Raw genomic sequence first — 26,007 nt, 5'->3', positions numbered from 1 at the left:
TTTGTGGGCGCTCAATAAAGCCCTCGATTGACTGACTGACTGAACTGAGTTTGAAATCTGTTGGCACTCGGTTAGGAAGCCTGGAGCTCGGGAGGCCCCTGGGATCAGGAGGCTGAGAAATCTGCCGATCCTGGGCAGCAAAGTCTTTCTGACAGGCAGACTGACGAGTCTGCTGAGGAGCAGTGTGGTGTGATGGATGAGGCCTGACAATCCACGGTTCAGTGGACGTTTGGGGAGGGCTCACTTAGGGGCTGAGGAAGGGCCCAGGAGGGGCCTAACCTCTCCCAGGTGAAGGGCCTGTGGGACTCCCCTAGGTGAGAGGGGCCACAGGCCCCCGGGTCTCTGCCATTCTCTGCCCATCCAGGAGGCACCAAATGGAAATCGCAGCAATGGCTGGGGAGGGGGGGGAACCATCCTGCCTCCAGACCCTCCCCTCTCAGTGTCAGACTGATCTCCCTAAAGCACAGGCCCTGCCATAGCATCCTCCTCATGCAATAACTTCCAGTGGCTCCTACTGCCTCCGGGCCACTCCTTGCCCAAGACCCTGCACCTCCAGACCCCGGGCATCTCCCCTGGCTGTGCCCCATGCCAGGGGCACTCCCACTCCTCACCTCAAGCTTCCTGGTTTCCTTCACTTTTCCTTTTTTTTTTTTTTGTGGGGCAATAAGGGTTAAGTGACTTGCTCAGGGTCACACAGCTAGTAAGTGTCAAGTGTCTGAGGTCACATTTGAACTCAGGTCCTCCTGACTCCAGGGCCGGGGCTCTATCCACTGTGCTATCTAGCTGCCCCTTGCCATCCCTCTTAATGCCAGTGCCCACCTTCTGCTGATTATCCCCAATCTCCCCGGCCTATAGCTTTGCACATAGTAGTTTGCATGTTGTCTCCCTGTACAGACCGGGGGCTCCTCAAGGGCAGGGAAGCATGCTTACTGATTGCTAGATTGACTGACTGACCTACAGTTACAACTTCTGGCCACCAGATGGCGCCCATGCACCAGCAAGGAGAGAGGCTCTTGGGGAGATGCAAGAGGAAGTGAAGAGGAAGAGTTTTTAGGCAGCGCTGGATGAGGGGAGCCAGGAGATGGGGAGGCATGATCGAGCCTCTCCCAGAATGGCCTGCTGCTCCACCCGGCCCTGCCTGGGGGAGGGGCCCCGCACCAGGGAGTGCCTCCCTAACCTGGGGCGGGGCAGGGTCACCTGGCGTCTTCCCCAGGGTCTCCTGGGCCTTGACGAGGATCCCCAGCATGCCCTGCGTCAGCTGCGGCTGCTTCCCGATCACCGCGTAGCCGTTTCCAGATGTACATCATCTCCTGGGGAGGGGCCGTGGCCAGTCAGTCCCTGCAGACCCCCCCAACACCCGATTCCCTTCCCTGTGCCTCAGCTGCGCCCCCCCACGTGTGCAGCGGGAGCCCTGGGAAAGCGCCAGGGAGTCTGGGTCCCAGCCTTGGCTTTTGCGGCCACCCCCTTGTGTGAGCTAGTCTGGTGTGTCCCCTCTGTAAGTGGGGGCTGCCCCAAGGCCCCTCCCAGGGCTGCTGGTCTGCAGGTAAACAGAGCAAGAGTTGTCTCCTGCTAGACGGCAGCTCCCCGAGGGCAGGGGGCTCTTTGTGTCCTCCGGCTCAGCACAGTGGACTGGTTGCACATTAGGTGTGGCTCTGGGGACTTCCCACAGGCCTCCCCCGACAGGAAGGAGGCTGGGGGTGGCGCCGGCTAGGGGCTTTGACCAACACTATCCTGTCCTCGTGAAAACCCTGGGAGAGGGGTGCAATTACTATCCCTTGTTACAACAGAGATGAACAAGGCGGATGGTGGTTAAGTGACCTGCCCAGGGTCACACAGCCTGGGAGCCTCCAACAGGATTTGGACTTGGGGCCTCCTGACTCCAGGAGGGGCCTTCAAGATCATGGAGTCGAATGCCCTTCCTCTTCTTATATGGGGAGGCACGGAGGCCCAGAGAGGGAGTGGCCGGCCTGTGTGTCCCTGTTTCCAGGCAGGGCTTCCTGGCTTTCTGCCACTATTCCTCCGGGGTGGGAGCGGGGGAGGAGATAAGCTAAATGCTGCCCTGTGACATGTGGCCCCCGAGGCAGACTGTCCCCCTGCCAGCTCCCATCCTGCTGGTGTCTTTACTCAGAGCCAGGGCCTCCTCCCATAATGCCTCGAACCCAAGGCTGCCCTAACCTGGACCCGGTGCCCAAGACTCCTCCATAGCCGAGGTGAAGGGTTCTTGGGCTGCCTCTGACCCTTCAGCCCCCCTGACCCTTGCCCCAGGTTAGGAAGGGGCAGGAGGGGGGCTGGCAGGGGGACTCCTACCAGAGCCGGGACAGGCAGCGGGGTGGGGTTCGGGTTGAGGTACCGCCGAGACTTCCGAATGGCAAACTTCTCGGTGGGCAGAGACTTGCCGGCAATCTTGAGCTTCAGGCCTGGCACCGCTCTGCCGAGGAGACGGGACAGAGGTCAGGAAGCCTGCCCCGGGGAGGCTGCACAGGAGTGTGGGAAGGTGTTGGGCCCCATGGGGGTTGGGACAATGCTGACTCAAGGGGAGGTAAAGGGCAGAAAGGCCCGGCCCCCACCTGGAACACAGACCCATGTGAACATCACGGGGCCACAGAATATCAGCTCAAAGGGACCTCAGGGGTTATGTGGCTCCATCCATGGATGACAGAGGCCCCACCCAGGGTCACTTAGGCTGGAGAGAATCAGAGGAAAGGCAATCATGAAAGGCTTCCTGTAAGAGGAGGGATGTTAGCCAGGAGGCGGAGGGGAGGAGGGCATGGGGGCAGCCAGAAAGAAGGCCCAGAGCCCAGAGATGGAACAGCCAGGAGGCCTCGTCCCAGCACTGAAGAGCACACATCCAGAGTATGGGCTAAGACTGGACAGGCAGGATGGGGCAGGTCACCAAGGGCTTCGAATGCCCAAACTGCTTGTGGGGCAGAGAAGTCAAGAAGGATGGGGATGTGGACCTGGCAGCTGAGGGGAGGAATTGTCCCTGGGAACTCTGGAGGGGGAAGTCTGGTGGGATGATAAGCCAGGCCCCGAGGAGGTGAGGAGGAGAGGGGAGGCACCAAGGGCAGACATCCCTGAAGGCAGGAGAAACAGACGAAGGAGGGTCAGTGAGGATGGGAGAGGCAGGGGTGTGTGGGGGGCAGCAGGAGAGCAGCCAGACACAGGGGATACTGAAGACAAGTATGAAAGGGGGTCGCTATCTGTTGAGGAGGAGACAGGATGGAAGGGGATTGCTTGTGCAGGTGGAGGTGTCAGCCTCGGGAAGAAGATAGTGGGGGAGGAGGAGCATGAGTTTTGTGGGGGGAGGGTGAAAGGTCAGCAGGAGCCACTGGAGAAAGTGGGATATAGTTAACTAGGAAGGTCGACGTGGCTATCACTAGATGTGTACTGGGTGTCCCCCTCCTAGATGTCAGCTCTCATGGACAGGCAGGGACAGGTTCATCACTGGACTGTGTGCCCACTGTGCCTAGCTCAGGGCTAGGCATACAGCAGCTGCTTCAATAAATACTTGCTGACCGAATGCCTTGGGAGGTAGTGACTCCCATCACTATAGGTCTTCTTCACCAATGGCTCAATGACCATCAGTCAGGGAGGCCAGAGAAGGTGATTCCCACTTGGGTCCAAGGGACTGGAGAGACGCCCTCTGGGCAGCATTCCTGTATGCAGAAGGTTGTGGGAGGGGGCGCCGGGAGTGCGAGGGTCTCATCCGAAACAGCTCCACTTCATCGTCCCCAAAAGGCTTGTAGTCGTCCTCTCCGAACATGCTGAGGTAGGCGGCTTTCATGTAGATGTAGGTGGCCTGGTCGGGGGGGAGAAAGACCTTGCTGGCTCTCTGCTGCTCACAAATGACAGCCCTGGCCTGGCATCAAGGCCCCACTCGTCCGTTCCGATTGTGCTCCAGTCGAGTCGTGACCTCTGTGACATCCTCCTCCGTGCCTTGGCTCCCGCCATTCTCGATGCCTGGTATGCCCTCCCTTCTGGGATCTGGCCAGTCCCTTCAGGCTGAGGTCAGATGCCACCCTCCCCAGTGGGCAGTGAGGCCTGCCTTCCACAACCCCAGGCTCCTCCTCATAGCTATGTCGCATGGTCTTTAGAGTAGGGCCTCCCTCCTCCTGCTAGACCTGGAGCTTCCTGAGGGCAGGGACCCAGCTGCCTGCTGACAGACTCAGAGAGGTGGCCTTGGTGGCCCACCTGCACAGCACCAGGGGCTCCTCATTGCTTCTAGGCCTTGCTACAAACTCCTCTCCTGGGCCCTTCCCAACATGGGCCCATCCTCCCCTTCCAAAGTCACACATGGTACATTCCAACCAGACCGGCCTTGGGCTCATCACACACAGGCTCCATCTCCCCTCTCCATGCCTTTGCACTGGCTGTGCCCCATGCCTAGAACGCCTTCCCTCCTACCTTCTCAGTCAGAATCTCTCATTCCCCTCAGAATTAGCTCAAGCATCACCTTCCAGGGGAAGTGTTTTCTGATCTCCAAGCTTCTGGTGTCTTCCTGAACCCCCCAACTCCCTGGTATCTCTTCCGAGGTGGGAGATGAAGCACAGTAAGTGGGCACAGCAGCAAGGCCCATCTGACTGGACACTCTATCACTGGTGGTCTGAGTCTCCTTTGGCTTATCTGAGCCTTCCCTCCCCCTGCCAGCTGCTAGTTCTGCCCAGTGGACTCCACCACACATTGTATCTGTCCCCCTCTTGGAGGCCCTGATTGTGTAACGGTGGGCATCTTGGTTATCTTGTTCCTAGACCCGAAGCAAGGGGTTCCCCTCGCCTCCTCTACTCCTCGCTCAGCTCTGCACGCAGCCGGTGCTTAATAATGGCTTCTTGAGTTGGGCTGAATGGAGTTTGTGCCTGCTGTATGTGCTAGTCATTGGTTCTGGGGTCTGTTGCGGCTGGCAGCCCTGGCCCTCAACCCCAAATCCCAGGGCATCGAGGCTATATACTAGATTAGTATAGAAAGAAATAGAAATAAAAGCAAATAAGAAATAGAATAGAAATAGAAAGAAATAGAAATAAAAGGATATAATCCCTGGGGCCTCAGAGGCCGGGACTGCCCAGAGGAGGTGGCCAGGCCCAGAGAGGGAGACTGGGTGCACAGCCAGGACCAAGGGGCAGGCGCAGGACAGGGGAAAGGGCCTAACCCTGGGCTGGAAATCAGGTGGGACACCTGTTCTACCACAAGCCTGCTGTGTGACCCTGGACCAGCCACAGCCCTCTCTGGGCTACTGTTTCTTCTCAACAGTGAGTGTGGCCTGGGTCGCCTCCAGGCTCCTCCTCGCTCTGACTTTCTGGGATTTTTGCGGCCAGCGAGCCCAGCTCGGGGGGGGGGGGGGGGGGGGGGGGGGGGGGGGGGGGGGGGGGGGGGGGGGGGGGTTGCACGTGGGAAAGGAGGCTGTTCCTGAGGAGACACCCAGAAACATCCCCTAAAAGTCCACCCGAAAGCCCGCTGGCTCTGGGAGTGGGAACCCTACTGGGAACATGCCCTGGCAGGAGCCTCCGGTGGGAGGGAGGCTTTCTGCCTGGTCCGGGCTCAGGCCGTGGCAAAGGGGAGGGGAGCAGGGGGGATGTGGGCGGCTCTGGGGCCGGGCCTTTGTGTCCCGAGCCCCGGGTGACAGTGCACAGGAAGTCAGACCAGCGCTGCCGGCTCCCACCCCATGACCTCCTCCCCCCCGGGCCTCAGTTTGCTCATCTGTAAAGTGAGGGCATTGGACAAGGTAGATGGTGCCTAGGGTCCCTCCAGCCAGAGCTCATAGGACCTGAGGACTAGCGCCTGGCTCTGTGCTGCCCCCTGGTGGATAGTCTGTGAACAGCGCAGACTCCCATTCTCTGAATCCAGAGCCCAAGGGTCATGGGGGCACGTCCGGAATGGTGTGGGCCTAGCACCCCCGAGGCACCCCCTTCCCCGCAGCCTCTGCGGGCGGCCCTGCAGAGAAGGGAAGCCCAGGCTCACCCCCCCTCCTCTGCTTCTCTCTGGGACCTCCCCCCCCCCCAAAGGAGTTCAGAGACAGAAGGACCAAGGACGGTCATTCCTGGCCCACCAGGCTGGTGCATGTGGTGTTCTGAGGACTGTGATGGGGCTGTCTTTGGGAACTGATTCGATCACTTGTTAATTCACTGTAAATCAGTCCTGTTTCAAATTGTGGATCTAGAAGGGAGCTGAGGAGCCATAACCCAATCCCTCCATTTTACAGATGAAGAAACTGAGGTGCAGGGAGGGGCCCACACAGGGCGTGGGCAGCCGAGTCAGGATAAGGCCTAGTCTCCAGCCCCCCGCCGTTCTCTCCTGCTGACCCCTCCCCCCTCCCCTAGTCAGGATCCACACAGGGCTCCAAACTCTGGGGGGCCTCACCCCATTCCCAACACCTTTCCTAGCACTCCCTGACCTGAGGCGGAAGAAGGGAGGGCTTCCCTGGTTCTCCCAGAATTTCCTTGCAGAGTTGGAGGAAGAGAGGCCTCCTTTTTTTTTCTTTTTTTTTGGGGGGGGGCAATTGGGGTTAAGTGACTTGCCCAGGGTCACACAGCTATTAAGTGTTAAGTGTCTGAGGCCAGATTTGAACTCAGGTCCTCCTGAATCCAGGGCCAGTGCTCTATCCATTGCGCCATCTAGCTGCCCCCATGAGAGGCCCCTTTTTCTGGCTAAACACACTTGGGAGCAATAACCTGGTTTGAATCCCAGTTCCACCCTGGACAAGTGACTTCCCTTTTCTGTGCCTCAGTTTCCCTCACTGCAAACTGGGAATAACGAGGTTTGCTCTTTGCCATTTCAAGAGGGACAACAGACAGCAAAGTACTGGGAGACAGAGGAGCCTTCTGGAGCCAGGGTGTCACTGGGAGGTATGACGGGTGTGCTCCAGAAGGCAGGGAGCCTGAAGCAGACACCTGACTTCCCATCTATGACTCAGTGGGGCGACTGCTGGAAGGGCCCCTGGGAGGAGGGCCCAGGTGGGTAGCCGGAGGAGCTGAGCCCAGCATTTCCTGTCCTGGGCCTCTGAGCGCCCTTCCTACTTTGACATTCCAGGCTCCTCAGAGTTCCCAGTTCTTGGATCTCCACCTTGGAAGATTCTAGATTTCTAGACTTCCAAAACGCAAGGATTCTGAGTCTCTGATCCCAAGGCCCCACTCTAGAATTCCAAGGTTTCCAGGCCTGTCTGAGTCTAGGGTTTGAGGACTCAAAGACCCTCTCAGTCTCAGGGTCTAAAGTTTGTTGTTAAAAAAAACAAAAACAAACTATGTCGGTGTTGGCCTTGTGGTCCACTGAAACCCACAGATCTTTCTCGTATGAACAACGTTCTAAGTACAAATGAGTAAGTAAGTGGGGCTGAGCCTGGGTTTGGATTCCAGGCCCTTTAATACTACCCCCCACCCCCCACCCCCCAGCCTTCCTGCAGTTCCATCCTCCGGTACCTTGGACCAGGAGTTCTCTTTGCTGAGCAGGTCGGCGTAGAAGTAGGCCATCTTCCACTGGCACTTGTAGGTGAAACACCACATGAGCTCCCAGTAGCACATATGGTGGAACTGCTTCCAGTGCTGCTGGGCCTCACAGCACTCCTCGAAGCGCTGGATGGCCTGCCAGGAACAGACACACGTGTTGGGGGCTCTCAGTATAGCGACCCTCTTTCCTCCCCCCTCCCCTGGGGCACAGCCTGCCAGGGACAGATGTACACGTGTGGGGCCTGAGTTCCTGGCCAGGGCCCTCAGCGGCCATTCAGCACCCCTCCTCCTCCTCTTCCCAGTCATCTTTCCACTGTACCTCCTGGTCCCCTGTTGAAATGCAGATTTTCCATTGGCAGAGGGTCCTCCGATATCAAGTAAGATCTCAGTGCTCATTGAGAGCTAAGTTCACTGGGCTGAGAATCAGGGTCCCAGGCCTGGCTCTGACCAGACTCGCCCGGTGACTTTGGGTAAGTCACTTCCCCTAATTTTTAAAATGAGAGGGTTGGACTAGAGCAGGGTTGGAAGCTCACAGGCTTGTGTTCTTAGAGGCTCAAAACAAAATGCACAGTTGCAAAGGAAACCACTTCTGTAGAAATATAATTATAAATACATATACATATACAGATGGGGCAATGAGGGTGAAGTGACTTACCCAGGGTCACATAGCTAGGAAGTACCTGAGGCTGGATTTGAACTCAGGTTTTTCTGACTTCAAGGCCAGTGCTCTACTGTGCCACCTAGCTGCCCCTAAAAATATATGTGCTCATGCATATACATATAGATAAGACAAGTTTATAGTTGCTGGGTTAAGAACCCATGGTTTAGAGGGTTAGCTCTAATGTTCCTCTCAGTGTTGATATTCGATGTCCTTAAGCTCTGATTCCAAGACTCTAAATGGGGGGGTGGGGTCGTTCTGGAAAAGAGTCATTGAAAGGCTAGGCGGACCCCATGGACAACCTAAAATTCTATGGGGGAAGTCAAACCATTGAGGGGCAGGAGGTGGGAGATGCTCAAGAATAAAATTCTTTTTTTTTTTTTTTTAGTGAGGCAATTGGGGTTAAGTGACTTGCCCAGGGTCACACAGCTAGTAAGTGTTAAGTGTCTGAGGCCGGATTTGAACTCAGATCCTCCTGACTCCAGGGCCGGTGCTCTACCCACTGAGCCACCTAGCTGCCCCAAGAATAAAATTCTGAAGACACAAAGGGGGATAATTCCAATGAGGAAGAAAAGGCCAATTGCTCTAAAGAGACCAATGTGGATGTACCAGGAATTCAGGCCAGAGATTCGGGGTTTTTTGTTGGGTTGTTTTTTTTTTTGGTAGGAGCAATGAGGGTTAAGTGACTTGCCCAGGGTCACACAGCTAGTAAGTGTCAAGTGTCTGAGGCCAGATTTGAACTCAGGTCCTCCTGAATCCAGGGTTGGTGCTGCATCCACTGTATCACCTAGCTGCCCCCAGAGATCCGATTTTTAAAAAACAAAAGAAGATGGAAGTAAGGGCTGGCAATAGGATGGACATGAGAGGAGAGGAATCCCCTGTGAAGAGTGTCTGGAGTGGGAAACCTCAGAATGCACCGAGGCTGGTGGTTGAGAGTTACACGGGGGAAAAGAGGCGGATCAAAGAAGGGATGGGGCCACTGCTTGGGGCCAGTGGGATTATGAGAGTGGACAACGGAGAGAACACTTAGAGTTTCTGCTTCCTCTACCCAGGAGAATGATCTTTGGGGCAGAAAAGACAGACCAGAAGAGTTAGCACAGAGTTGAAACCCAAGATGAGTAAGGATCGATCACAAGAAAGGGCCTCGCTGCCCTCAATGAGTTCGAGGCCCAAGGCCTGGACAAACCCAGGTGCCAAAAGACTTGGGAGATGTGATTGTTGAGCCACTATCAAGGATCTCTGACAGACCGTCAAGAAAGGAAAGATGCCACAGTCGTGGAGATGGGCAAATGTCCCAGTTTTCCAAAAGGAAAGGGGAAGGGAGTCTATAGGTCAAGAAGCTTGGCTCCAACTCCTGGCAAAATTCTAGGATGTAATAGTAAAGGGGTGGTCTGAGCATTTAGAAAGGAAGCAGCGATCAGAGAGAACAGAATAGCTTCAGCAATGACTCACTTCATCTTCTTATCTAACAGGGAAACTAGGAGATTATGGAAGGCTGTGCTTTTGTGTCCTGAGATTTTAGAGAGGCATTTAATGAAGTTTCTCCTGCTGTTCCTCCAGTGGATAAGATGGAGATATGTGGGCAAGAGGAAAGTACAAGTAGGTGAACTGAGGCAGGATAATACAGTGGATTTGGAATCAATCTGGGGTCAAATCCTGGCTCTGCTACTTTATTACCCTGTGCCTCAGTTTCCTCACCTATAACATGGCGGGGGGGTGACTTGAAGCCCTCCCCCCTCTGAAGTCTCCTCCATCTCCAACCCTCCATCCCCATGACTCAGAACTGGCTGAATGGTCAGATGCCAAAGCAGCCATTAACACGGCACTGTCAGCTTGGAGGGAGGTCTCCAGGGGAGTGTCCCAAGGATCTGTCTATTAACATCTTTCCCAGTGCCTTTGACAGACGTGGATGGTCTGCTCAGCACATTTTCAGGTGAGTCAGTGGCAGGAAGCGCTAGCAGACCGGACGGAGGCTGGACCCCCACTGCTCAGGGAGGGTCTGGTAGGGATTCCTTTTAGGTGTGGGCGGCTCCCTTCTTGCTCTGAGACGCCAGGATTTCAAGACTTTATCACCTTGATAGACTGATATTACGAAGGCCGCTAAGGGCCCTGGTAATGATGCTGTGATAGTGGAATGACAGGTCGGGGGCCTTGGGCAGTCTCTCTGGAGACTTGGGGGCCGGCGGGCCATGGGCAAGACTCCCAGCTGAGACAGGGCAGAGGGGACGGCAGCTCAGGCTTGGAATGAGAAGGCCTGGCTTTGATTCCCAGCTCTGACCGTCTCTCACACTGTGACCTCAGGTAAATTACGTCACTGTTCCATGCCTCGTTTTCCCCAGCTGTCAATTGGGGATAACATTCCTGCTCTACCTCCCAGCCCGTCAGCAAGAAAGTGACTTAGGAAACTCCAGCACTGCAGGGTGAAGGCCTAGGCACTTGTTAGGGTCACGATCCTTTTTCTTAATTATTCTTGCCAGTCCATTATGACTCGCTCGGTGCTAGGGATTTAGGAGCAGCTGCTGACTAAGTCCCTGTCTCTTCTCCGTGACCTTCAAGGCCTGCTTCCTCCGCAGAGCCGCCCCACTGCTCCAGCTCACAGCCAGCTCTCCCTCCTTCTGTGCAACCCTCTCTCCCCCTCTCAAATGGCGATGTGTGGGCCAGTCTTGTTGAGACTGGGAATCTCCCTGAGGGCAGAGCCTGGCCGCCCGCCCTCCTCCTTGGGTCTCCCCTATATGAAGCTCTGAGACCTACCTCTGGTCTGGTGCAAGGCCAAGATTCATTTGGCCTCCCCGTCCCAGGCCTTTGGAGACTGGCTCAGGAGTGGGCCCCTCTCCCAGAGGCCATAGTGGTCAGGGCACTGGACTTGGAGTCAGCTGCCACCTCAGACATGTCATAATTATGTGATCCTGGGTAAATATCCTAAGTCCTCTGCCTCAGTTTACTAATCTGTAAAATAATGACTCATTTCCATAGCACTTGATGATTGGTAAAGTGCTTTACACTTTTTATCCCAATTGATTCTCACATCTCGCCATTATCCCCATTTTACAGATGAGGAAATCAAGGCACTTAATGTTCAAGTGACTTGCCCAGGTTCACTCATCTAATAAGTGCCTGAGGCAGGATTTGAACAAAGGTCTTCCTGACTCCAGACTGAGAGCTCTATCCACGGTGCCCCACCAGCTGCTTTGATGGTCCCTTCCGGATCTAAACCTATGGCTCTGGGACCCCAAAAGCTTCAGCTACTCACTGCGTCAATGTGGCCCTTGATGGCTTCGATCCGGCCAGCAAAGAAGAGGAAGATGGCTCCCTGCAAAACAGGAGCCCCCACAGAACCCTTTACTGGGGGGCCAGATCCCCAAAAAGCCTGTCACTGTCTTCAGTTACCTGAAGGCTGTCACAAGGAATACGGGACAGACTGGTTTGCTTGACACCAGAACTTAGGACTAAACAGTCTTGGTAGGTAGTGAGCTCCCCATCACTAGAGGCATTCAAACAGAGCCTTAGGGAAGCATGAGGCGGGCAGTAGGCCTTGGCCTCTTGTCCCTTCTAACTCTGGGCTTCCATGAGTGCCATAGGAAGCTCCTGGGGAGACACAAGGGACAGCAGAGGGCAGCTTACTTTAGGGTAACGTTTCAGGTAAGGCTGGAGCAGCTTCTCGGCCTCTTCGATGTTGACGTTCCCTGTTCCTGTTGTGGTCCCAAGAAGAGAGACAGGTTCAAGGTCAGAGGGGAGAGCACCATTCTGCACCCCTTCCTCACCCCATGGTGGCTGGTGAGCCCAAGAACCCAGCAGGGGGCTGGGGGGGGGTCATGGGCAGCAGTTCAGCGAGTGTGCTCAGTCACATGTGCTGTGATGAGGAGGGGTGAGTCACTGCAGCCCAGTCTGGAGGAACAGCTCAAAGGGTGCCCCACTTATGGGGGCTCATAGGGCCATCCCGGCAGGTCAGCCTGGCACAGGGAGCCTCCTATCAGAGCGGCCGTCGCATCCAGTCCTCTCCTTCTGCAGACACTAAGCCTGAGGGGGAGGTGAGGAGGAGGGAGGACCGCGTTTGGTCCACAGAGGATCAGTGGTCACGACAGAATTAGAACCCAGACCCTCCGACTCCTGGACTAGGGCTCTGAGTACTGTTTCAGGCCTCTCTGGCCCTCAGTTTCCTCATCTGTAAAACAGAGATAATCCCTGCAGTCCTTACTTCACAGGCTGTTGTGAGGCCGCAATGAGATGGAGAATGGACACAAGGTGTCTCAGTGGTTATTATTATCAGACCTGTGCAGAGGCTGGCCCTTTTCTGCCTTCCTAAGTGAGCTGTCACTACCGAAAGCACTCAGCTCCTGGGGCATGAGCTCAGGGGAGAAGCCTCTCTGTCTTTGGCCATGCTTGAAGCCTTGTTGTGTTCCACTAGCAGAGCCTTCAGGAGACATCAGCACCTCCCTGACAGGAGGATGTCACTGGGCTTTATCTCTCTTTTCTGCCAGATTCTAAGATCCCTGAAAGTCTGGATTGTGTCTTATTTAAACACCGAATCTCCAGAATCTTCCAAAACAACCTGAATTTGTTATTATTTTGTTAATGTGGATATGGACTTTAAACATATTGAAAATAGGGGCAGCTAGGTGGCGCAGTGGATAGAGCACCAGCCCTGGATTCAGGAGGACCTGAGTTCAAATCTGGCCTCAGACACTTCACACCTATTAGCTGTGTGACCCTGGGCAAGTCACTTAACCCTCAATGCCCTGGGGAAAAAATTGAAAATAACAGGGAGTTCTGAACTTTGTATACCAATATTTAAAAAATTTTTATTTGAATATTTGTTTTTGCTGATGGTTACTAGTTTCCAAACAACAACCACAGGAGCATAGATTTAAATTTAGAAGAGACTTCAAAGGTTGGTTCCTTCATTTTATATCTGAAGAAACTGGGGCCCAGGGCGCTTGAGCAACAGAGCCAAGACTTGAACCCAAGTCACCTCGTTCCAAATCCATTTATCTCCCCAGCACCAAGAACAGAGCTATGCACACAGTAGGTGCTTAATCGATGCTTGTTGTGGTCCGTCTCTGATAAATTCGTATGGTAGCATATACCCTGGAGTCACTCCCAGTGATGACTTCAGTCCCCAGGGCATGACTACTATATTTCCCCTTACAGTACTGGCCATTATTCCTAAGGGAGTAGGGGTATCCTTCAAAGGCTGCAGCTTATGAGTCCCCATGAGTGAGCTTCCCAACATTTAGTCAGCCAGACTCAGCTTTTATAAAGGGTATTTACTGAGGTGTCAAAGGGAGAGGAGTTGGCACAAAACTTTCTGTGGTACTTGGGACAGGTACTTGGTACAATCACTTGTCTTCATATGGAAATATGTTTGGTCAGTGGGGCTGGGTGTGGCCACTGGCAGGATGTCTACCAAGTGTGAAGGACCTTTACTCCAGATAAGAGAGCCCTTAGTGAGCCCTCAGGTGACCAGTCAAATACATCAATATAGCTACAAGAAAGTTGGATCAAGGGAAATAAATGTAGTTTGAGCCTTACTTAGCACCTTTGGCCATTTGAGTCCCTCAGCACTGTCAACATTGAAGGCAAAACTAGCTTGATCCATGTTCTGGAGGGGGATGACCCTGATACATAGTGGTGCCCCTTGATCACCCTGCTAACCCTACTCTGGATGCCATTATTTGCTAATGTTCCTCACAATGCTCCAAATCCAGTTTGATGAATGTGGAATAGGAAACTTCCTGCTTCCCTTTAGCTGACTACGATTCTTTTTTGGCAGATAAGTAACACTGTGGGTTCCTATGGAACTCACAGCCAACAAAAACCAACAGGTCCCCCACCTCTAGATGACTACTATCAAGCTCATTCTAGACCATCTTTTACAAGCCCAGAATTGTATGTTACTCTTTACTACAATTTCATTTTGTTCATTTTTACACATCATCCCAGTCTGCTGGGGTCTTTTAGAATCCTTAATCTTTGAAGATTCTGTTATTTCGAAATGAAGACAGAATTCACTCTTTTTTTTTTTTTTTTTTGCAGGGCAATTGGGGTTAAGTGACTTGCCCAGAGTCACACAGCTAGTAAATGTCAAGTGTCTGAGGTTGGATTTGAACTCAGGTCCTCCTGAATCCAAGGCCAGTGCTCTATCCACTGTGCCACCTAAGAATTCACTCTTAAACTGACGAAGATAACAGGAATGCTAAAGTAAATAAATCAAATTTCAGAGCTCCCATTCAGCTGTGATACTGAAATAAACATGTCATTGCATATGAGGAAGATGGACTGTTAGCCATTCAAATCAAATTCACATGACACTGAAAAACAAGTCCATGGTACCCTTTCCCATAAGTACATAATTAACTTAATGAATTGTTGGTAAATGTTTGCCTCCTCCTCCCCCTAACCTCAGGTCCAGAAATTAGGCTGGGGAACTAGGGAACCGAGGACTGAGGGTTGGGGCAGGGGCGAGGATGCACAGGGCACATCATCTTACCAAGGACGAAGCTGAGGAAGGTGTGATAACAGAGCAGCAACATGGTACAGAGCACGGCCCGGAAGCTGTGCACAGAAGCTCCTTCCTCCAGCTGCAGCAGCCCATAGTCCTGAGCAGGGGGAGAGGAGAGTTGGAGAACCAGGCCCAGGCGGGCGCCCCAGCAGGAGACTGAGGGTGTCACCACACGCCCTTGAGATAGGGAGGCCCAAGGAGTGGGGAGACGGCTGGTCCTGTGAGGGCAGGGGACTCCATGGCTGGGAGATGGGGAGAGGAGAAGACAGAGGGTCACACCAGTGGCAGTCCCAGCCAGGATCAAGGGCAAATACAACAACATGGTAAGTGGATAATTCAGAACCCAAAGCATCAGTGAGGGTGGCAGAGAAAGGGGAGGAGAGATAAAGACAGAGAGAAGAGAAGGGGGAAAGATGCAGAAGGGAAGAAAGGGAGAGGAGTTGTGAGGAGAGAGAAGGAGGCAGAGAGAGGGGGAAAGAGAAAGGGGAAAGGGAGGAGTGATGGGGAGGCAGAGAGAGAGGGAAGGAGAAAGGGGAAAGGGAGGAGTGAGAGCGTTTAAATGAGGGTGAGAGGGAGGGGGAATGGAAGGGAGAAGGGAATTAGAGAAAGGGGATAAAGAAAAGCACAATAAAGAGAGGAAGGAAATGAAAAGGGAGAAACGAGAAGAGAAGAAGGAATCAGAAGAGGGAATGGGCAAGACCAAAGGGAGGCAGGTGAGAGACTAGGGAGAAAAGAAAGAGAAGAAAGCCCAGCCAAACAGATGGGGAAGGAGGGGAGCGGCCCTCGTGGGGTCCTGGCCCAAGGGCCAGAGGGAACCTCAGACACCATCTGGCCCAACCCTCTTACTCTGCAGACAAGGAAACTGAGGGCAGTGAAGCTAAGTGACACCCAAGGCCACACAGGATCGGCGGAGAGCTGGGATTTGAACCCAGGCCTCTGACTCCAAACTTCACCAGCTTTTCCATGGCCCACACACCCTGCCCTAAGACTTGCACAATGTCTTTTCTGCTACTTCTTGTGAGCAAACAGGGGGAGTGGGGAGGCCCCTCGTCCTCTGCCTCGGGCTTAGTCCTGGGCACCGCGGTTCAGGGAGGATATTGGTCAGCTAGAAAGCCTCCAGAGGAGGGGCCTTGTAAACTCACCACAGGCAGACTGGTGAAGGAACTGGGGGTGCTGAGCCTAGAGAAGACTTGGGGGGACATGACAGCTGTCTTCTAGTGTTTTATAGGGCTGCCCCAGATGGTTCTCTTTGGCCCCCAACACAATTACAAGGAAAAAAATAGTTTCCTAACAACCACAGGTGTCCAGTGATAGGACAGGCTGCCTTGTAAGGTAGTGAGTTTCCTGTCACTGGAAGTATTCAGGCAGAGGCTGGATGACCAGCTTATTAGGGTTGCCCCAGTGAAGATTCCTGCACTGGGGAAAAGGAGGGACTTGAAAATGATTCCCTTTCCAGCTGTGAGGTCTCCTAGCCTGTAAGGAGGGAGGGCAGGGATGTGGATCATGGCAGGGCACAGGAAATGGGGCTGTCCCTTGGCCTTCCAGGGCCTTTTCCTCTTGGAAAATCCCTAAAAACAAGAATTGAGAAAGACTCCGGGGTTGCCTCCTCCCATCCCAGGAGAGTCACTGCAGCAGCCATGTCCTGCAAGCCCCTGCCTCCAGGGAGCCCCCAGGGTTTAGCCTGATTTCATGTTCATCTACTACAAATGCAACATTTGCTCGTGGGGAACCACTGTAGGGGCTGGGGGGCTGCTCAGGACGGCTACTCTGTTTGTTTTTGTTTTTTTGTTTTTGGGGGTATTTTTTGGCGGAGCAATGGGGGTTAAGTGACTTGCCCAGGATCACACAGCTAATAAGTGTCAAGTATCTGAGGCCGGATTTGAACTCAGGTGCTCCTGAATCCAGGGCCAGCGCTTTAACCACTGCGCCATCTAGCTGCCCCCAGGATGGCTACTCTGGCTGGGGCTGGGCCAGGATGGGGGAGGGGACCCTGCAGAAAGCCAGGCGGCCACAGAGACTCAGAGGCGGTCATGGCGGACTCCTCACCTTGTTTCCAGAGAACCCCACGAATTCCAGCAGCCGCAGAATCCTGGCAGGGAGCATGGACAGTGTCTGAGGGGTGGGAACACAGGTGAGCAGAGGCGGGAGGGGAAGGTCTCACCTGCTTCTCTCCCCCACCCACCGGCAAACGCGTCACCCTCCTTCCCCAGACTAAAACCCTCTGGCTGGAAAATCTAGGACACTGTCTCCAGAAGGCCCCTCCACTAGTCCAGGTCATTCAGCCAGCGATGAGGAGGGCCCACCTCAGAGGCTGGAGCCTCCCAGCTTTTTTATAGTCCATTACTAGCCATTTTTGCACCCCATTCCTGGGGCAAGTGGCACAAAACCAATGAGGAAACACACCACTTGGTCACTGATTCCTAGCTAATTATTCTCATTAACTAGGGTTATTGCTTCTGTCACATACACAGTTGCCAGCACCCTCAACTGGGGATAAGTGTACATAGCACCCTCTCTATGTGGCACCAGACAGAGCCTTATCTGCCTTGCCCTAGTTACCTGGTGTGGGCAGGCTATTTGACTGACCCCTCCTGCGGGCCACACTGACCTCTCCCATCTCTGATCTCCCTCAAAGTATGCCCTTGGAGCTGTCCCTGCTGAGCCCCTTCCTAAGGGTTTATCCTCTGTGAGTCTTGTCAACCCAACTAGAGGAAATGCAAGGTTCTGAGGGTGGGGCTGAGGTCTCCTTCTGCACAGGCCTGGGCACATGAGGGGGATTCATGTGTGGGAAAATGGGAGTGAGAAAGGGACAGTCACCTTGAGTCACTGGAGAAGCCTCCAGGAGCCCAGCCCAGCCCTGGATGTGTGAGTGTGGAAGGGGAGGGGTGAGGCAGACAGGCTTGGGGGTGGGGGGGAGAGCCAGTACTTACCAAGTTAAAGGCACCCACACCAAGCTTCACCCCTCCTTCGAAATGGCTGTGGTTTTCTCCCTTTGAGTAGCTGGAGGACTGCACCAGGCTGTCCAGTTCCCTGGCCACACAAAGCTTCTGTTCAGTTCCCAGTTAGAGGGGGGCTCAGTGGGGGTTGGGCCACCCTCCCCACCCTGCGGCCCAGCACAAGACCAAGATCTGGATGGTTACAGAATGACAGAGCTCTGGATCTCCGGGCAGCCTCAGAGACCTCAGAGCAGGAAACATAAAAGAACAAGAACAAGAAATAACAGATAATAACAAACAGCAGGCCTTGGAATACAGAATATTAAAGTGCTGTCCTTAGAATGTCAGAGCAGGGCAGGGCTTAGAGCATAAAGCATAGAACGTCACAGCTAAAAGTGAGTTCAGAATACCAGGCCCTAGGGAGGCGCCTTAGGGCTTGCCTAGGTCCCCTTCCTCCCATTCTGCAGACCGAGAAGCTGAGGCCCGAGAGGGGGAAAGGCCTTGCCCCATGACAGAACTGGTGAGCAGCAGAGAAGGAACCATACCAGATCTCCCCCCACAGTGCAGTTTACTCCTGCTTAATGCAGGGCAGGGGGTGCCTCCACAGGCCCTGCTGGAATCTCAGCAAGTCTGAGAACAGGACTAAGCGGCCAAAGACAGAGCCCCTCCAGACACCAACATATCCAAAGCAGCCATTTTTTGTGGTAGCGAAGAACTAGAAACAAAAGATGCTCCTGACTGGGGAATGGCTGGACTAAGGGCCGGGCCCGAGTGTGACAGGATATTCCTGTGACATGATGGCTACGAAGAACCAAACACACACCTGAACGCCAGGGACTTAGGTGACCCAGCTGGGCTGGCCCAGAGGAAATAGGAGAGGGCCGGATGGCTGAGGATCTCAGCCATGGTTCAGAAGTGGAGAAGAAAGGCCAAGGTGGGCCCTGGCACAGACCTCAGAAAATAATAGTAAGAAGGACTTGAGGCTGGGGACATCATTCCCTACACCTCAGGACAATCAAGAAAATTATGGAAAAAAGTCAATCAACCTGAAACAGAGGATCAAAAACTTAAGGAAGAAAAATAATTCCTTGAAAACAAGGGGAAGCTAATGACATAATACAACAAAATTAAAAGAATGGAAAAATAGAAGAGAATGTGAAACATCTCAACAGAAAAGATGTGGGGGATCAGTGGGGACATAACATAGGGAAGGCTTGGTGCACGTAGAGTCCTATGATGAGAGGCTGGGTGCCAGGCCAGAGGCAAGGCTTAGACAAGCCATGGACCCTACCCTCATGGAACTTAACCAAGACCCCGGCAAACTAACTGGCTTTTACCTACAGAGGTTAGTCAGGCTGGAGGCAGACCCTGAACAGAAGGGAAGGGCAGTGTGGGCTGGGCCTCTGGGAACTCTCAGGGTCATCTTGGTCCTGACACTCAGAATGGTGCCACCCCTCCCCGCACCCCTGTCCTTCACGGCTCAGCTCAAAAGTGCTGGTCTCCCTAGAGAATAACAAATCTCCACTCACCCCCAGCACTATTTATACCTCTCTGATGCATGGTACTATGTGAATGAATGAAGGAATTGGGTGGCCGGGGGCAGGGGAGAGGAAGAGGGGAAGCGGGACAGTATAAGGACACTGATCGACTTTCTTCAAGTGTCTGGGGGGACTCCTGGAGGGAGAGGGGCTAGCCTTGTTCTGCTTGGCACGGGGTCAGGAGAAGTGGGAGGAGGGAGAGGGGAAGTTGTACAAAGGCCCAATGTAAGGACAATGTAAAGACAGCTTCCTAACAAGGAGAGCCACCCCAAAGTGAGAGGGGCTGCCCTGGCAAGTAGTGAGCTCCCCATCCCCAGTGGTCTATAAGCAGAGGCTGTCCGGTCATTTGTCAAGGATGTTACAGAGAGGATTCCTGCTCAGCTTGGACTGAGCAATCTGGGCTTCTGGTTGTGTGATTGTGTGTCTTGGATAAGTGATATGAGGCCAGGGTCTGACCCTCCCTCCATCCCCCAGCACCACCACAACAGGGGCTAGAGCAGATCAGGCACCCACAGTGACCTGTTCAATGAATCACTACATCTGGAGTCCCTTCCCCGCTGTGGGCCTCAGTTTCCTCCCCTACAAAATGAGGCCCTGCAAGGGCTTGAGGATGGCCTGAGAGAGGAGAGCAGGGAGTGGCAGACAGGCCAAGAGCCTCAGGGGTGGAGCCTGGCAGCTGCCCCACTCACTTGTACGTTTGGTAACTGTTCCGCACCCTGATGCCTCCTTTGATGAAGCTCACCATGTTCTCATCCTGTGGAAGGGAGAAGCCATCAGCATGGGTCAAGATGCTCCAGAGGAGGGGTCGAGGAGGGGGACAGGGGTTCGTGTGGGGATAAATGGCCAGGGAGGATTCAGGAAGGGGCCTGAGAGAGAGGCAGCAGCCCGGGGCCCAGGTGCCAATGGTCAAGAGAAAGGGCATTCGTGGCATCACACAAGATGGTACGGCTCTGGGGTGATAGGGACAGAGCAGCACAAGGCCTCCTGCCCCCCCGCCCACAGCTCTGGGCATAGGACGGAAGACGTGGGTTTGAGCCTTGCCTCAGACACTGACTGACTATGGGACCCTTGGGTGAGGTCCTTCCCCTCTATCTGCAGAGAAGGAAATAGCAGTGCCTACGCCACAGGGTTCTCAAGAGACAGAAGTGAGACCTCTAAGTGGCAACTGTACCTGGCACTGTTCAAGGCTCTGAGTGTACAAAGAAGACACGAATCGTTGGGGGTATGAGAAAGGAGAGTTAGGAGGGGCAAACAGAAGATTTTATGTCATATTCTGGTGGTCAGAGGGAACCAGGGAAGTCGACTGAGGAGGGGAGTAACCAGGTCAGACCTAGGCTGTGAGAAGATCTGAGTGGACAATGACCTGGAGTCACAGGGACTTGAGAGGGAAGGAAGACAAACTGAAGGCTGCTGTGGCAGAGGGGATAAGCCCCGGGCTGGGGGTGTGGGGGGGTTGGAGGAGAGGAGGGGAAATGAAATGACCGGACGCTTGGACAAGGAGGGGGAGTTGGAGTTGGGGCTGAGGCTGTGAGCCTTCAAGAGCTTTGCTGGGGACCCCCCATCTTCTCACCCAGTGCCCATGGGGGTGACCAGAAGACCCTGGGGGCCCCCAAGGCCTGGCCTGGCTCATCCAAAGGACCTCTTCACCAGGCTGACTAAGAGAATGAATTCAGCACAGAAATGCTGAGACCAGCAACAACACCCTCTGGCTAGAAGGGATGGGGGCCACGACCCCTCACCTCACAGAGGAGGAAACAGGTCCAGAGATCACAGAACTAGCTCACACCTGGGACCTCTGACTGCAGTCAATAAGGCCGTCTTTTATAAATGATGCTGGGGCCCAACACACCCACACACACATACACACTCACACACACACCACACATACCACACACACATACCACACACATACACACCACACATACACATACATGCCACACACACACACCACACACACTCACACGCACACACACAGAAGAGGTTTTGGCCACAGGAGTTCAGTGTCACCTGTGGCGTGTGGGCAGAAAGGGACCCTCCCCCAGGGTGAGGGAGGTCAGTGGCCAGCAGCCTACCTGCAGGAAGGTCAGAGCAGCCCTCTGCAGGAGGCACTCAGCATAGCATACTTCAGCATGAATTTCTTCTGGGAAGAGAAAACCGACAGGCCCAGAGAGGTTGGGGGGGGGGTGGTCTGTGCATCTCAGTAAGGCTGCCTGCCTCCCCCCCCACCCCCAGCTGCCCCTGCCCCATGGATGGCGCTAGGGGAGCCCCACATCACTAAGCCAGACCCCATATACATTACCCCAGCGCCCAAGCAAGGCTGCCCCCTATCTCTGGCTCTGCCAAGGGCTGGAAACTGATCAGGAGAGGAGGCTGGGGAGCTCCCTGATGTCCATATCACATGGACTCAGGTCCTGGGCACTGGATGGGATCTTGGGAGTCCAACTGCCTACAGGGAAGTCAGGGACTTCCCCAATTCACAATAACAGATTAATTAATAATAACAACAATACTACTTCTGTAGCACTTTATGGGTATAAAAGAGAAAGTTCACAGTATTAGCTCACTTGAACCTCCTGGCAGGTAGAGGCAGAGCAGAAGGATCCCCGTGTTACAGAGGGGGAACTGAGGCACCAGGCAGCTGGTGGTTACCAGTCACCCTTCACCTTATGAGGAGGGAGCACCCCAAGAGGAAGAGGTAAGATGGGGATTCCAGCCCAGGCCTCCGCACTCGGAGAGTCTCTGCTCCTCCTCCATTGGCAGACACAGAGCCAGCCTCATTGCACTGTCTCCTCCTGCCCCCCTCTGTTTTCTGGGGGTCTATCTCCTTATAACGCAGCTGTTTCTCAACAGAGTCCCTTGTTGGACGGGGCCAGAGCTCGTCTGGACCCAGGCCCCATTTTACAGATGAGGGAAACTGCGCTAGGGGAGATAGGGACTGGCCCAGGCCACACAGCTAGCATGGGAGATGGCCCTTAGTCTTAACAACAACACCAATAATAACAGAATCACAGAATTTGGGAGTCAGAAGTGGAAGCAACCTCAGTGGTCATACAGGAAGGAATCCCCACGCTGGCCTCCCTGGTAGGGGGTCATCCGGCCTCTGGAGGAAGACTGCCAAGGAGAAGGCCCTGGCCCTCCCTGGCCCCACTAGGAAGTCTGTCCTGATATCCAGCCTCCAAGGGCCGGTGTGCCACGCCCAGCCTCTCCCCACTCCTCAGCTCCGGGTTCTGCCCCCAGGCCAGTCCCACTAGACAGCCCGGCTGCCACGTCCTGCCGAGCCTTCTTGTCTCCCGGCCTACGGTCCTCTCATTGATCCCTCGCAGCCTTTCCCCATGCAGAGAACCTTCCCAGCCATCTGAGCGGCCCCAGAGTGGGAGAGGCGGTCCCCCAAAAAGGACGGCTCCCGCCTGCTCCCTGGAGGTCTCCAAACAGAGGCCGGACAACCCCTGATCAGAACCAATGCTCCCTTGCATACGGTCCCTTCTGCTTCCAAGACTAAGATTTTTGGCTTCCCCGGCTCCTTGCGACAATCCACAAGACCCACCGGGGCTGCCGGGCAGGGTCTCTGGGGATCAAAGGACCCATTGCTGGCAATCCTGACATCCTGGGCACCTCCTATGAGCCCCTTCTCGATGGCCCCGGTCATCCCAAGGTACAGGGACTGGGCCCCAGGGAACCTGGGCTCCAGGCCTACCTCTGCCTCACTGTGTGACCCCATTAGCTAATCCCCTCCTCCCCGGCCCTTTGCTTCCTCGGCTGGAAAAAGAGACTTCCAAGGGCAAGGTTCTAGGGTTCTAGGGTCAATCACGGGGCTGTTAGGATGCTGCAGGGGTGCGTGGGTGAGTGGTACCCCTGTTGTCACCTTCCATGCTGCTGGCTGCTGCTTCTCAGGGCGGGCTTAAGAAACCCATTTCTTTCCCTCTCCCCCAACCAACTCCTAACGGGAGCCAGTGATAAACTAGAGGAGAGATCAGAATTGGCCCAGCTTTTCAGGCCTAGCTGAGGTGCAGACCCAACTGTAAGCCCGGCTCTGGTCTGTAGGGGGCACTGCCATGCTGAAGGGGGGGCACTGCCATCCTGAAGGAGGGACATGCATGGGCTTCCTGACAGCTCTTCACTTCCAGGGTCCCCAGCTGTGTTTCGGGGTGGCAGGGACTCTGGCTCCTGAATGCCAGCAGAAGGGGGTCTCCACTAAGGCCTGGGCACCACCTCCCGTTAATTTAGCAGGTCTGTTAGACCCTCCCCTCTGGAAATGGGCAGCCCTGCCTCAGATGGGTGGGAGAGCCTGCCGGAGACCCACCTCACCTTCATGAACTGGTCAGGGTGGGACGGTGCATGAGGGTTGCTGAAGGAGCCGGCTACAGATAATTTCTTTCTGTGCCTGTGGAAAAGAGAAGAGGGGGGACCCAGGGCTGTGAGAGAGGGCATCTCTGTTGGGAGGCCATCCAGCCCTGACATCCCCTGTTCTCGGGGCCTCCCAGCTCTGATATCCCTGTCTCGGGGCCCTCCCAGCTCTGACATCCCTGTTCTCAGGGCCCTCCCAGCTCTGACATCCCTGTTCTAAGGCCCCTCCCAGCTCTGATCTTCCCTGTTCTAAGGTCCCATGTTCTAAGACCCCTCCTAGCTCAGACATCCCCTGTTCTAAGGCCTCTCCCAGCTCTGACATTTCCTGTTCTCAGGCCCCTCCCAGCCCTGATATCCTCTGTTCTAGGCTCCCTCCCAGTTCTGACATTCCCTGTTCTCACTTTCCTCCCAGGTCTGACATTCTCTGCTTTCATTATCCTATCAAACCTCCAAGACTAATGGCTTCTGTTTTAGACAGCTCTGACACAAACTTGTCAGGTGACTGTGGCAAGTCCCTTCTCCCCTCTGGGCCCCAGTTTCTCCATTTGTAAAATGAAATGGTCAGCCCACTTCTGGTACATCCCTTTCAGGAATGTCAGGGGTCCCTTCCCCCACTTCTGAGGCTCTGTGAGTCCCACATCAGCCTCTAGCCCATCCCAGAGCCCAGCATTCTAGCCCCGAGAGGGACTTTCATTCTCCAAGGTCCTGGGCTGCAATTCAGGGTGCGTCTCTCACAGCTGAGAAGGACCACAGGCCCCCAGGTCTCTGCTGTTCTCAGCCCTCGCCAGAGGTGGCCAAAGGGGCTGGCCGCTGACCAGCTGTGTGACCCCAGGAAATTGCAGCAGTGGCCACGGCGGGGGGGGGGTCATCCTGCCTCAAGACTCCCCAAGGCAGCCCAGTGTCAGACTGATCTCCCTGTAGCACAGACCCGGCGGTGGTGGCATCCCCCCCACTCAATAGCATTTCCTCCAGGAGCAGATAGAAAACCCTCTCTGGCTCTTAAAGCCCTTTGTCACCTTGTGTTAGAGTTCTTGTCACGTCCAGCTCTTTGTGGCCCCATTTGGGGTTTCCTGGCGAAGATGCTGGCATGGTCGGCCATTTCCTTCTCTAGCTCACTTAACAGATGAGGAAACTGAGGGTGAAGTGACTTGCCCAGGGTCACACAGCTATTAAGTGCCAGAGGCAGGATTTGAACTGGAATCTTCCCAACTCCAAGACTAGCGATCTGTCCACTGTGTCCATCCCCCCACCCCAGCTGTAGAGAAGGATCCCTTGAGCTTCTGTGGAATGCACACCGAGCCCCCTCCCCCAGGAAGCCTAGCTGGGGGAACCAAGGGAGCCAGCAAGGCCTTATGGGGAAGGTGACCTTTGAACTAAGCCTTGAAGGACGAGGAGGCAGAGGTGAGGAGGGAGTGAGTTCCAGACATGCGGGACAGCCAGGACAAAGATCCAGAAGTCAGAGATGAGCAGTGGTGCTGGAGGATCATCGAGGAGGCCCCAGGGCTGGATCCCAGAGTAGGTGAGGAGACTGGGAGGCCGGAAAGGTGGGCCTCACCAGTTCCAAGTCTCACCCTCCTGGCTGGGCGACCATGGGGCAAGTACCAACCTTTCTGGGCTCAGTCTTCTCATCTGTCCAAATGGGCATGATGGTAAACATGGCCACATCGCAGGGGTTGTTAGGAGGCTCAAAGGAGGGGATGTTGGTAAAAGGGCTTCCCAAGAGCTAGAGGACAGACCAGAGAGCTCCCAGTACCAGGGCAGCTTATAGTCTCAGAGTTGCCCAAAGAGACTTGGATATTAAGTAACTTGCCCAAGGTCACATACATAATGTTTTACCTGGGTCAGGCAGGACTTGCCACCTAGTCTTCTTAGCTCTGAAGCATTTTTTATCCACTCTAGGCAGACAGTGGACAGAACAATGGACTTGGAGTCAGGAGGACCTGGGTTCAAATCCTACCTCAGACACTTATTAGCTCTTTGACCCGGGGCAAGGTCACTCAGTCTGCCACAGTTTCCTTATCTGTAAAATGGGGGACAATAAACAGCACCTCTCTCCAGGGTTTTGCTGTGAGGATCAAATGAGATGACATTTGTCAGCCCGTCAGCACAGCCTGCCCACGTAGCAGGTGCTCTATAAATGCTGATTATTTCATATTTTGACTCCATCCTGTCTTTTATGCAAACCTAATGTGATTACCGGAATGTCACTTATTACGACCATTATTCTCAACGCCTGTTTCCTGGGCTCTCGCAGGGTGTTCTTGGACCCTTCCAACCTGGAGAGTCAATTGTGACATTTCAGTGTGAGCATTCACACCTCAGAAATCTGCAAGTGCCTCAAATCAGGGTTTGTCTCGCTAATTTTCTAGACTTAAAGTGTTAACAATGCAGGTTCAATTTTAAGCATGCTTTGCCTTTTCAGACAGCTGGTTGTTAAACATTTACTGGCACACCCCTATCTATAAAACACCTCCTTCACGGGGTCATTTAAGGAACTCTACACACCTGGAAAGGAGTTGCTATTTAGTCACCTGAACAGACCACTCGCTCTTCCTTCCTGGAATGCCCTGCGCTGTCCCTCACTGGTACATGCCACCCC

General features: G+C 54.4%; 1 protein-coding gene across 1 annotated transcript in view; it reads right to left on the bottom strand.

Annotated features, from left to right (window-relative positions):
- Positions 1-26,007, bottom strand: part of TTC39A (tetratricopeptide repeat domain 39A) — a 58,849-nt gene that overhangs the window by 6,926 nt on the left and 25,916 nt on the right. Inside the window, 17 exon segments of the mRNA XM_044003073.1 lie at positions 1,198-1,291; positions 1,293-1,310; positions 2,308-2,428; positions 3,708-3,799; positions 7,407-7,568; positions 11,342-11,401; positions 11,713-11,780; positions 14,579-14,687; positions 16,637-16,702; positions 17,521-17,620; positions 19,754-19,818; positions 21,137-21,204; positions 22,213-22,486; positions 22,540-22,725; positions 23,370-23,445; positions 24,980-25,131; positions 25,606-25,684. Coding sequence (XP_043859008.1) covers positions 1,198-1,291; positions 1,293-1,310; positions 2,308-2,428; positions 3,708-3,799; positions 7,407-7,568; positions 11,342-11,401; positions 11,713-11,780; positions 14,579-14,687; positions 16,637-16,702; positions 17,521-17,620; positions 19,754-19,818; positions 21,137-21,204; positions 22,213-22,486; positions 22,540-22,725; positions 23,370-23,445; positions 24,980-25,131; positions 25,606-25,684 — 1,790 coding nt within the window.

Source organism: Dromiciops gliroides, chromosome 4, assembly GCF_019393635.1.
Source record: "Dromiciops gliroides isolate mDroGli1 chromosome 4, mDroGli1.pri, whole genome shotgun sequence".
In the NCBI taxonomy this organism is placed as follows: Eukaryota; Metazoa; Chordata; class Mammalia; order Microbiotheria; family Microbiotheriidae; genus Dromiciops; species Dromiciops gliroides.
The sequence above is the reverse complement of the archived record's forward strand: the minus strand, read 5'-3'. Positions and strand labels throughout refer to the sequence as shown.